The sequence below is a fragment of the Antechinus flavipes genome, chromosome 5 (genome assembly GCF_016432865.1).
Source record: "Antechinus flavipes isolate AdamAnt ecotype Samford, QLD, Australia chromosome 5, AdamAnt_v2, whole genome shotgun sequence".
Taxonomy (NCBI): Eukaryota; Metazoa; Chordata; class Mammalia; order Dasyuromorphia; family Dasyuridae; genus Antechinus; species Antechinus flavipes.
Genome location: NC_067402.1, coordinates 224,953,988 through 224,967,249, shown reverse-complemented (window position 1 = coordinate 224,967,249; position 13,262 = coordinate 224,953,988). Strand labels below are relative to the sequence as shown.

At 38.8% G+C, this 13,262-nt stretch overlaps 1 protein-coding gene across 1 annotated transcript; it reads right to left on the bottom strand.

Annotated features, from left to right (window-relative positions):
- Nucleotides 1-1,177: 1,177 nt before the first annotated feature.
- On the bottom strand, nt 1,178-12,394 carry LOC127564893 (keratin, type II cytoskeletal 75-like). The gene is made up of 9 exons (XM_052001718.1): nt 11,833-12,394; nt 10,937-11,151; nt 8,882-8,942; nt 8,392-8,487; nt 6,535-6,699; nt 5,204-5,329; nt 4,274-4,494; nt 2,996-3,030; nt 1,178-2,077 (listed from the first exon to the last, which is right to left on the bottom strand). Exons 1-9 carry the CDS (start codon nt 12,337-12,339, stop codon nt 1,836-1,838), a joined length of 1,668 nt encoding a protein of 555 aa, XP_051857678.1. The 5' UTR covers nt 12,340-12,394; the 3' UTR covers nt 1,178-1,835.
- Between the last annotated feature and the right edge of the window lie 868 nt (nt 12,395-13,262).

The following is a 13,262-nucleotide window of genomic DNA, read 5'->3' as shown; positions in this document are numbered from 1 at the left end:
TTATTACATTGAATACAAAACAAAGAAAAATAGTCCAATAAAACTGACCAACAAAGTCACCAAATCTGACATCACTTGCAGTGTTCTACATCCATAATTACCCACCTCTACAAAAAAAGGAAGGATGTGCATTCTTACATCCCTTATTTAGAGCCAAGGTTGCCATTACCATTTCATAGTATTCAGTTTTGACTGTTTTCTTGATGTTCTATCTTTTTGTTCTTACTCCTTTATTTGTTACCCATGGGGATTGAAAGAATATTTGAAAATTTTCCTTAGAGGTGTATGAATTATATTTCACTTCATTTCCAACAACACACACACACACACACACACACACACACACACACACTTTTGTCCTTGGTCATTTAATATTTTTCTCATTTCAATTCTTTTTCTATCCCCTACTTTTAGGAATATCCCTCTCATTCCTACAGTCCCTCAAGATGAGAAGCCCCTGATGATTTTGACTCCAGCCCTCTGTCCATCACTACAACCACTATCCTGGAGGTTATTCCATTTTAACCACACCCATGACCAAACCCTAATGAAAGGGTCAGAGAAGCTTGTAAAATAAGGAATTTGCTGGATTCCCGGATATATCTAACAATTAAGGACCTAAACTCTTTTGCAAAAACTTTGCCCCTGGGGTTGGCTTTTAACTCTTCTCCCTGGTCTATTATTTCTCCATTCCTGTTGACATGTTGGAAGCTGTCTTGGAACAATCTGTCCCTTTGCTATTTCTCTAAAGCAGAGGGCTGGGCCACCCCACATCAGCTGTTATGGAACATATTTTCTGTTTGGGAGGGGAATAGAATCCTGCCCTTAACCTGGAATGCTTTGTGAGATAGGAGATGTTTCTGTTCTAGGACAATGCCATCTTCAGTGAGATATGGGGAATCAGGAAGATAGAAAGGGTGAGATAAGGAATATGTGAATACGAGGGAAGACTTGCAGAGATGGGTCTTTATACCAATCATTGCTTTTCCCTGAAATAACTTCCCACTTCTCTGTCCATCCACATCTCTCTCCTCCTCCTCTGAACCCTTCATGTCTTGGAAGAACAAGTAGGATATCGCTTATCTAGCCAGATTTTGCATCTTAGAATGAGAACTGACCCACCATAGTTTCCCTTAGTGATGCTTTTCACCTTCCAAACAGAATCCACGAGCCTCTATTTAGATGGTATACATGCATTTTAATAGACAATTTCCTAGAAGTTAAAGGAAGGAGGGGATACCCTCAGAGAGCAGCTCATATACACCACAGGATGGAGCAACCAACAAAATGACATTTGTGGAATCAGCAAGACAGACTTCCTAGAAGAGGAAGCCATCTGAAAACACTTGTGGAAATGACATTGAAGAAATGGTATCGGAACTCAAATTCCCCTTATCTTCTTACACATAGAGAAGACTTAAGCGAATCTTCTGAAACTGAATTAGAACTTGGACATCCCAGGAATCAGCTCTCTTTCTTACACATATCAAAGGCTTGTTGAACTGAGTTGCCTTGAATGAGAGTAGCTTTGGCACTGTATCTTGGACAGCAGAACTAAGCTTCTATGAGTACAATTAGACTTATCTGAGAAGCAAAGGCTGGACTAGGGGTAAGAGGCCTAGGTGTGATTGTGGTTCCCAGCTCCTCAGCAACACCAAAAATACATCAAAATGGATAGATGGATGGCTTAGCTGACCACTAAGGGAGAGATAAGAATACCCCAAAGATCTAGGCATCTGGGAGTAGAGAGATGACCCCTGAATGTGGACAGTAGTAAAAGGCTAGGTCCAGATCCAGAATGAAGTAAAATTGGGAGAGATATTGATGGAGAACATCTAATGCTTATAGCTCTTTCTAGAGGAGGTGGTGGAGATAAACTTAACACTGGAATTACTGCCACTGCCTCCCAGCCCTCGGCCACTGCTAGCACTGAAACCAGTGCTCCCCAGCCCCCCACCCAGGCTGTGCCCACCACTGGTAGTATAGGAATAGCTGGTACTCCCACCCAAACCCAGGCCAGTGCCGCCAACACCACCGCCACTGCCGTAGCCGCTGGAGAGGGTGGAAGTGACCACAGCTGTCAAAGAAAAAAGAGACAATCAGAAGTGGAGTCAGCTTAAAACTTAAGGTCATTTGGGCAAGTGTCCAGAGGCTAAGATGACTCTTGTTTTAGAACTTCTTGAATTCTGCTTTGAGTTTATGGGAAGAAAATCCAACTGGAATTGAATTTTATTCTGATTTGAGGCTAGAATCAGATTAGCTCTAAACTAGGACCCTAAGGCATTAGAAAGGGTTCCAAGAAGAAAATATCTTGGTGCTAAAGAATTCCACCTTCCAGAAAATGTGGAGGTAAAATAATCAGTTACTTTTTAAATAATAATAATAATACTAATTAGTATAATAGACATTTGGATAGCATTTTAAATCTTGAAAATTATCTAACTTTACATAGATTATCTAAGTTTAATCTCACAACAATTTTGTGGGATTAGGTCCTAGATGTATTGCTATTCCTATTTTATCATTGAAGTAAAGAATTTGAATCTGGATCTATTAAATTCTAACTATAGCACTTTCCACTATGCCATAATGCCTCAGATAGATGTCATTAAATAAAAGATAGGTAATATTTACTTAATATTTTCCCATTTATAAGGCCTTTTATAAACAGTTTATCTTATGTAATCCTCACAGAACCCCTAAAGCAAGTGTGAATAGTTCCATTTTATAGGGGACAAAAGTAAAGTTCAGCATGGCTAGATCAGGGATTGAACTAGGAACAAAATCCAGGTTTTTGGATTCCAAAGGCTATATTGTTTCCACCTCTCTGCATGACACATACTGATTTTTTCCACAATCTCCTAACCTTCAAGGCATCAACAAAAATTGCAAGAAGAAAACCCTGTGCAAATTAATTAACTGGCTAATACCCTCCACTACCAACTCTTAAAGAGGTGCACAGGATTGGAACTTAATGAAAGGAGAGTATACTCACAGATATTAACTGGTGCAACTCCCTCTCCACTCAACCTGAGAAGAACAAAAATAAGAAATGTTATAGCTTGTGTTCAGCAGATGGTGGCCTCTTAGCATGATCCAAATACTAGAAATTAAAATAACAATAATAATCATACAATAATTGAAATAATATGTGGATTGGAGACATAAAAGGAAAGGCAATAGTTTGGGCAATGGAATTTTATTTTCATATAAACTTGTCAAACACCTCATGGACTGGGTCATTAGTCATATGTTGGCATCCAGGCAGAAGGTGAGACTTCTGGAAACCTGTCACATAAGGAGGGAACTTTTTGTCTTAATAATGAGCTATTGTCAGGTACTTGACTAATGTTCAGGCTGGTATAATATATTAGGAGAATACTCTGAGCAACAACAAAATCCAGAAGTAAATTACAATGCCACCTATATAATGGAGTCCATTTTTCCTTTTGAAAAAAGAGCTTGTGATTTCTTTGATTATATGAAAGGATATTGATAAAATACTTAGCATAGTGCTTGATTTATAAATGCTATTCCCTCCCTCCTCCCTTACCCTTTATAAACAAAGACTTCCCTTATGCCCCTTCATTTAACTGGTCACCCTTTTGTGTCATTATTTCTTTGAGTTGACTGCACATTCATTTCTGCACCTATCATTAGACTCTTATCAGACCAAATAGGCCCCCTACAACTCCTTTTTTTTTTTTCCAAGTCATGGCTTATTTTAGCCATGAAATGGTTCTACATGAGAACATTAAGGAGATCCTTTGCATCTCTAAAGAAATAGAAACCAAATAAGGGAAAGGGACTTGCCCAATGCCACACAGGGAGCCATGGCAGGAGTTGAGCCTTGTACCCATGTTGCTTGACTTCTATCTCAGTGTTTTTTTTCCACACTTACTGCCTCCCACATCTGGAAACTTCTCAGGCAGCTAGGAATTTTTTTTCCTTTTATAAGAGCCAGAGATTAGGTTGAAGGTGAGGTCTGGATTCTATGCCAATAGAAATCAGATTTGAAGTGCTAATAAGAAATCATTTTGGCAACAAGGACAGAACTCAGTCCCAGCTTTTTCCCTTAGAAGGGACTTAGGGAAGAAAAAAGCATACTATTGTTATTAGTCATTCTGTGGGATTTTCCAGAAGATCTCTGGGATCTGTGGGATTTTATACGCGTCAGTGAACTGAATCCTTGAAAACTCTGCTTTGTCACCAGGCATTAGCAGGTAATGGCCATTCTGCCTTGGGGACAAATATGGTTAGTAAGTTTGCCTACCTGCATTCTTCTCCTTCCAGCAACTTCCTGTAGGTGGCAATCTCGATATCCAGGGCCAACTTGACATTCATTAGTTCTTGGTACTCCCGAAGCTGACGTGCCATATCTTGTTTGGCTTTCTGCAGGGCATCTTCAAGGTCCACCAATTTGGCTCGGGCATCCTTGAGAGCCATCTCACCACGCTGTTCAGCATCAGCAATGGCTGTCTGCAAAGTGGCACACTGTGGGGAGAATATAGGGCACGCATTATGAAATTTCAGAACTACCTTTAAAAGACCTTAAAAAAAAAAAAAAAGGCAGCCTAACCCGTTTGTTCTGCAATTAAGGAAAATTTACCTCTAGGAAAAAAATTGACTTAAGCAAGATAGCAAAACAAGAAATGGATGAGCTGAGATTGAAGCCCCACTCCTGTTTCCCAGATTAGCACTCATTTCACCAGAGCACACTGATTTACTTTGTACATAACTCACAAGGGCTTTCATGCTTCTTGAATGGAAATCCCATAAATAGTCAAGGATAACTCCAGAAAGAAAACAACCTTTTCATAGAAGCTTATAAAAATATTAAATCTACCCTTTTTGTGATTTCTTTTTATTTAGTCTACTAAGTGCTCAATTATTGTTTTCTTTTGAATTGAATTGCATTTGCCTAAAAAAGAAAGACTAAATATTACTTGAATCTATTGATATCATCTCCAATATTTTGGAGATGTTCTCCAGACCTATTTAAGAATCTTGTACAATTCAAAGGGGAGGAGAAACAGTGACCAAAAGTGAGTTCTACCCATCCTCACTCTGTCCTTGAGGCATGACATATGGCATAGACCATACCAGCCCTGGAGATCCAGCTCAAAAGACTGCACTGAGGTTCAATTTGTACGTATTATTGTCCAGTGGGCCAGGAGATCTTTTAGAGCAGCTAAGACCTTACCTGCTTCTTGGCGCTGTCAATCTCGGCTCTCAGCCTCTGGATCATTCTATTCATCTCAGCAATCTCATGCTTGGTGTTGCGGAGGTCATCTCCATGACGTCCAGCTGTGACCTGAAGCTCCTCATACTAGAACCACAAAAGCAGACTCAGTTTGTCAACTAGCATCCCTGCCCTGAGCACTCTCTGGATGATAAATTTTATTTGGGGCATTGATAAGATCGTAGAATAGTAGATTTAAAGCTTTGAGGAATCTTAGGTGTTTTCTAGACCAATGGTTCTCAAAAGGTGGCCCAGAGAATACTGTGGACCTCTGACACTCTTTAAGAGAGCCTACAAATTAAATATTCATTTTTAATTTCTAATATGAAAAATTATCTATAAGTATAACCCACATAAAATAAAAGTCTTTGGACATATCCTCAGTAATTTTTAATAGTACAAAGATACTGAGAACACAAGTTTGAGAAACATTGCTCTAGATCAATCCTTTCACTTTACAGTTGAGTTATCTGAAGCCCAGGGTCACACAGGTAGTAAGTGACTGAACTTTCATTAGACATCCAGCATCCTTTCCTTTGTAGCATGCTTCCTTCAAGATTCAATAAAACTATAATATACAGCCTTTCCCCTAGAAATGAGGATAATCAGTTTAATGGAGGAGCTGGGTTACATAACCAAGTTGTGGACAGAATGACATGTCCAGAATCAGAAATGACAAGAGACCATGAACACCATTGCTAGAGAAAAAAGTCCAGAAAGAATGGATATAGGGAAAGCTCCTATTTTCTCTGATTATGTCTCCTCATCCTTCCCCTTGCATTATTATAACCACTCATTTATATCTCTACTTTTATACTCTTTTTCAAGTGGGTCTTTTAAAAATACCCTTGTATTCTTCCTAGTTTGCATGGTGTCTGGAACACAGTAGGTGCTTCATAAGCATTTCTTGAGTTGTTGTTTGATTCATATTTCTTTCTCTTCCTTACCTTTAATCTAGACTTTTAGCAGGCCATAAGCTATGTCCTTTTCCCCATTACACTTTCACATAGCATATATAACACAGTGCCCTCACCCACAAAGTCTTGTTCCCAATAACTTAAAAACAATCTACTGTCACCATGGACAATTATGTGCTGAATTATGAGGATGGCTCATTTGGTTGCCTTTGGCGGGAATGTTTTCAAACATTTTTATAAAAATCAGAGGTGCCAAATTTCAAATGAATTGGTATAGCTGTCTATGTATTGTGACTTTATTATTGTGATGTTTGTGTGAGAATTTGGGAGAAGAGAATTCATTGGAACCCCATTGCTGAAGCATCCATTACTCACCTTAGTCTGGTACCAAGACTCTGCCTCTGCCCGGCTGCGATTAGCAATGTCCTCATACTGAGCTCTGACCTCAGCAATGATGCTATCCAGGTCTAAGCTTCGATTGTTGTCCATAGAAAGCACCACAGAAGTGTCTGAGATCTGAGTTTGCATCTGGGACAGCTCCTGCCAAATTAAAAAATCTAGCAACTTAGCACCTCATAACTGGAGACTACCCTCAAACCCAGTATAATATTACATTTTATAACAGTTCTGACAGATGGTCATGTAGTCTTGACTAGAGGTTCTAATGACAAATGTCTAGGAACACATGTTTCTCCTTTGGATTTTTTTTTTTAGATTTTAATTTTTTTCAGTGAACAAAATTCTGTTTTTTCTTTTCTTCTCACCACCCCTTACTTTAAAAAAAAAAGAAAAGATAATGAAATCCTCATAGCAAATATACATAATCATGCAAATTCCCACATTGACCATTTACAAAAAATAGCCGTCTCATTCTGCACACTGAGTCCAAGACTTTTCTATAAGGGTGTCATCCTTTTAAATTTCTAGTCCAGAGGAAGAATTGATAAATAGAAGTATGTATAGAACACTTTTTCACATGATCTATACCTATCTAATAGGTATAATAATAATAACTATTATGTATTTAAAAGAAATATCAGGTAGCACAAAAGAGATTTGCAGTTTCATGTGCAATCCTTTTTTTATCATACTATGGAAATACTTATTTTATTCTATATAAATTAAAAACAAAACACGTTTTTAAAAATATATTTGTGTTTTCTTCATTGTCCCTCCAAAATTCCCAGAGAAACTTTCTCAGGCATTGGCTAAAATTAGATAAAAAGTGCTTGATAGTTTAAAGTAATAAATGTCAATTGTCATTCTTATTGTTTTTGGTATTGTTATTATTACTATTATTATAATTGTTAGGAGAAGACTTAGACTTCAGACATACTTGGGATTAAAACAAAAGTGCTTACCGTTCCCTTCCTAGGGATCATTTCTATGTACAAATGCTGGGATTCAGAAGAAAATATGATTTGCATTCATCTATAGTGATTTCCATGTATTCTTTGCTCTTACCTTGAAGGTTTCCTTTCTTCTTAGACAATATTAAGAATAAGATTCTCTATTTCCTGCATCTCTCTTCCCTCTCACTGACTTGAGTTCCTAACTACAGAAAGGGGCTTAGAATGGGGTTTCTTCAGAGACCAGTGACTGGAAGAATCAGTGATGACCTGAGTTCTCCAGAATAATGCCCGGGACTGTGGCATTTGGGGAACTGTTCTTCTTGCCTGGTGGAAGTTATCCTACTTCGAAGGAAAGGCATTCAGAATAGGATACATAAAGGACTCAAGGTATCCTCCCAGGGGTATCTCCAATGTCTGCTTGGAGAGTGCTAGATCATCTGTGCTGTGCAAGATGTCCCCTGGATATTCATTTAGCTTATAGTCTCATTGATTAGGATCTCAAATCACGGATTTAAAACTGGAATGGTTCCAATCTCTTTATTTTAAAGAAGTAGAAAATGCAGCTTTGAGAACTGTCCAACGTAATTATTTAAAGTCATGTAGGTAATAAAGACATAGATAGGATTTGAATCCAAGTCACCTGACTCCAAAGTCAGTACTTTTTGCTCTGAATCATGCTCGCTTCCTCTTCTCTGTCTTCAGGTAGGAAATATGTGTGTGTGTATATATATATTCATATAACTACATATACATGTGTATATTCATATAACTACATTCATACATATTATGTATACATTGTACATATATATACACACTAATAATATTTTCTATCTGAAATATATATAATACATATATATATATACAAAAAAATGTTTCTTACCATTTCATATAATGTCCGGAGAAAGTTTATCTCTTCAATCAAGATATCGATGTTGACCTCCAACTCCCTCTTCTTCATATAGGCAGCATCAACATCCTGAAAAGTTACCATTGAATGCTTAGTCACTGACCTGTGTCCATAGCCTCAAAGGAAATTGTAAGCCTCCCTTTTTATGGGGATTTCCATTGTGTGTGTGTGTGTGTGTGTGTGTATAGAGGATAGAGGGAGAAGGTACAAAAAGCACAATTTGAACACTGTCATCCTTTGAACTGAGAGATGGGAAGAGCTGAAGGAGAATAATTGTGACCAAGTCAATCTGATAATGGTGGGCTTCTGGGCAGATCAGGTGCTTTTCTTGTTTGTTTTAGAACTAGTTTTAGAAGGGGCTGCACAATTTGTTCACTTCTCAGGTATTGAGGGTTGAATGGAGATGTCCAGAGCCAAAGCATAATTTTTTTTCCTTTTTTTAAGATTAGATTCTGACTCTCACCTTTTTCAGAGTCACAAACTCATTCTCAGCAGCAGTACGTTTGTTAATTTCATCTTCAAACCTGTTGGGAAAGAGGAGAGATAGTTGGGCAAGTGGACCCATATGAAGGGAGATGGTTGGGCAAATGGACCCATCTGACTCGAGGATGTTGCAATTCATTAAGTTGGATGTTATGGTGGGTTAAGATTCGGGTCAGGTATCAAGCTCATTCTTTCTACCAAATCAATATGAGATTCTGGAGGAGTTATACATTCCTAGCTTCTTCCTTTATAAAAGGAGAATGAGTTCTATAATCAGAAGGTTTTATAAGAACAGAAGATATGCGTGAAGTTCATTGGATTAAAAGTACAGGTATGATTTCTCCCCTTTCTAAAATTCGGCCTCCCTGCTCAATTTTTACTTTGGACTATCTCTCCGCCTAGTGCTTGCTGTATCTGGGGAAGGAATTGAGACTTCCATTGAGAATCTATTGAAGGAACTGAAGCAAAGATGTTTAGCTTTATTGGAGAGAAAACTTATATAGGAAGTTGATTTGACTTCCACTCCATTTTATACGGCAGGACTAGGAACAATGAAGGAAAAATGCTGAAAGTCAGGTTTCTGTTTTGTATTAGACAAATAAACCATAAGAACTCTCTGAAAAAGTTGGTTTAAAAGTGAGGGAAGAGGAGAATAATAATTTATTAATTACCTACCATGTATCAGGCACTATGCTAGGTGCCTTACAAATATTACCTCATTTGATTTTCACAACAACCCTGGAAGTAGGTGCTTATATTATCCCTGTTTTGTGGATGAGAAAACTGAGACAGACAGAGATTAGGTGGGTTACCCAGGGCCACTCCAGGATCTACTTACCTGGAAGAGGTCCTATAGTCTACCTTTCAGTTTTACAGATGAGAAAACTGAGGCTCAGAGAAATTAACTTTCCTTGCCAAAAGCCATACAAATAGTGACTTCCCTATTACTCAAAATTCAAAAATTCTGGACGATGACTTGTTGAGGTTGAGGTACAGGGCATTTCTATAACTCAAATGAAAAAGTGTCCTAGACTCAAATGACCTGACTTTGCAACAAGTAGACAATCCTTGGTTAGGACAAACCAAGGGTCCTGTCTCTATTAGACTTGAATATATTGTTGTAAGGCACAGTGGTTGCTAGATACCTTAAAATAATCTTCCATGGTCTTTGTAACACAGACAAAATAAAACTGGCTGGAAAGCTTCTTTTCTAATCTCAGTAATCTCACACCACACATCTAGGTACCAATGGAGTACTGAATCTGGAGTCAGGAAAACCCGAGTTCAAAACTGACCCCAAATTTTCCAGCAGTTTGATCCTAAGTAAGACCCTAGCCTGCTTCAACTTCCTCACCTGTAAAATGGAGTAATGAAGGTACATTGAGAATGATCTTGTGAAACACTTTGTAATTTTAGAACACTATCTAAATGTGGTTGTTGTTATTGTCATCCATAGGGGATAAACACTGTCTCCTCATTGACTTCTGTATATTCATAAACTTGAGTGTCAGAAAAGATTTGCTCATCTGAACCCCTGATTTTTCAGATGAGAGTACTGAGTTGTGAGCAAGTGACTTTTATAAAGTCTTAAGAGTTTTCAAGATACAAAACAAGATCAGAACCTGTAAGAATCCAAAACCAACACTTCCCACTGAACCTTTAAAAAACTGTTTCCCACTGCATTGTAAAAGTTCTTTTAATAGTATAACCTGTGTCTCACAAAAGCACAAAGTCACAGCTATAATCAGAAAATTATCTTGTGCATCCCAAAATCAGGGTACAGTGGTGATAAGAGTATCTTATTTTGGAAAATTAGTGGTAGTAGCAATACTTTTCTGGTTATGATTAATAATCAATGTTGGCCCGCAGAAAGGGGCCCCAGAATTGGGCCACCATTGTTGCTGTCCCAAGCCTGGTAGTTTCCAACTTATCTCGAAAAGTTCCACAAGCCCCCATGTTATCATCACGTAATTCTCTCCTCCCCCAGGAGAAGGATAGTGTTGGATAGCTGGTTGTGGGTATACTCTCTACTTACTTGATTTTATGATCTTCCACAACATCCTGCATGTTTCTCAGTTCAGAGTCAAGCCTCCCTCTTTCATTCTTGACAACATCTAATTGTCGGTGGAGATTACTAATATAGCTTTCAAATAATGGCTCCAGATTCTGTTTCACAGTCTTCACACCCTGCTCCTGAAGCAGTGTCCATTTTGTATCCAGCACCTTGTTTTGCTGTTCAAGGAACCGCACCTGGAGGTTGTACAAACAAGATGAAGTACGGAGAAGTGAGTGTTTCTATGTTCTCTATCCATCTCTGTAGATAGTTTCCACCTAAAACCTTCTGGAGAAAATACATTAGTCACAACCCCAACTCAAATCAGAGAAGATTCTGAAGAAACTTTCCAAATCTTTGGCAGAGCCAGTATGAAAGTATTAGTGTGAAACCTAGTGGCTTATGGGAGAAACTATTGTTTGGATGCTTTGAGGCAAGTTCAGGAACATAAATCGAACCCAGTGGGCAAAGGTCCTGAGAGAATTGTACACTGTGAAGTTTTCTTACTCTACAAACAACAAACACCCCCACTCATCCTTCCCCAGTCTTATCATCTGGATCATATGGTTTTCATCCAAAAATAGTTGAAACCAAGCTCCACAAACTCATCAAATGGTAAGATAGAGACATGGGATTGGAAGACAATGGAGTATTTCCCCAGTGGCATATAAGGTAAGTATATAGTAGGTGCTCCATAACTACTTATAGAATGAGTGAATCTGAATTTTTATACCTTCCCAAGAAAAGAAAGTAGCATTAACAGCCTGAATCAATTAGAAGTGTGCCCAGTACAATGTCCAAGTACGACGGGGATATGGCTGATCTTTTTAGTAGCGTTCACTGAACCTTTCTGAGCAGAAGCAAATCTTGTATCTCACCTTGTCAATGAAGGAGGCAAACTTGTTGTTGAGGGACTTGATTTGCTCCCGTTCCTCCTTCCTCACTCTCTGGATGGTGGGGTCAATTTGCAGGTTGAGAGGAGCCAGTAGACTCTGGTTCACAGTGACCTCTTGAATTCCACCAGGGGGGCAAACAGGGAACCCAACACCCCCATAACCACTTCCAACCCCAGCTCCAAAACCTAGTCCATTTTTAATGCCACTACCAAAGCCATATCCACCTGCTCTCCCACCAAATCCACTCCGAAAGACATTATTGGCCCCACTGATAGAGATTCTCTTTGACCCATCCAGACTGTAGAGACTTCGACTGCCAAAGCCAGTTCCCACACCACTGATCCTCCCTAATCCTCCATGGCCTCCTGATGAGCGAACCATGGAGACAGAGCTGAAGCGGGAACGTCCAGCAGCAGGGGTGGTGGCTGAGGCAGCACTGAAGCCCCTTCGGTTCCCCGACTTAAAGGAGACAGTGGACTGACGAGACATGGTGGGATGAAATAGGATGGCCAGAAGAAGTGCTGAGTGTGAAAGCAGAAAGAGAGGAGACACTGTGGTTGAGAAGCTAGAGGTCCTCTTGGTTTTTATGGATGAGTAGTAGGAGGCGGGGTATTACTAAATGAAGGAGAGCTTGCTGATGGCATCTTCTTGGCATTTGCCAACATTGAGCTCACACTCAACTCCTGGTTAGAAATGGGGCAAAAAACACTGGTGTCTTGGCGATCTGCCCTCATGTGGAAACTGACTTCCAGTCTCAACATGATCTGGAGACAAATAAGAGGCATGCTAATTGCTTTCAGTCATGTCCCAGTCATGCACTCTATAATGAAGACAACAAATACAACTGTTAACACAACTAAGATGCCTTATTACTGAGCTGCTTTCTTAGGTCTGAAACTGACTCCCTTCTGTTCAAACAAACTATGTCAATACAAGCCATTATTACTAGTTATTTCCTGTTTGCTCTATTCCCTATTTCTGAAGATTCTTCTGATTTTTCCTGTCCAGTTCCTCTGATCTGGGAAGGAGGAGGCCATCCACTTTCCCATCCACCTCAACTCTTTGCTTCAATTTATTCTATATTTAAAAAAAATATATCCTTCCTTGCAGACTATAATCTACACTGTTTCCATAGGAAAGTGCCTGATCTTTTCTGATGCTTTAATATTGCAAACTCCCAATATTTAGCTTACTTTGTCTGCCATATTTGCATCTATTCCTCTTTTAAATAGTTTTGGAAGAGTATAGGGTGTACCTATATGCAAATGCATGCATATGAACATCTTTCAAATACTGATTGGGAATCAGAAGACTTGAAGTTGTATGTTTATTCTTCCACTGATTATCTATATGACTTTGTGCAATTCATTTCCTTTTTCTGAACCTATTTTTCTTAAAATAGAAATGTTAAT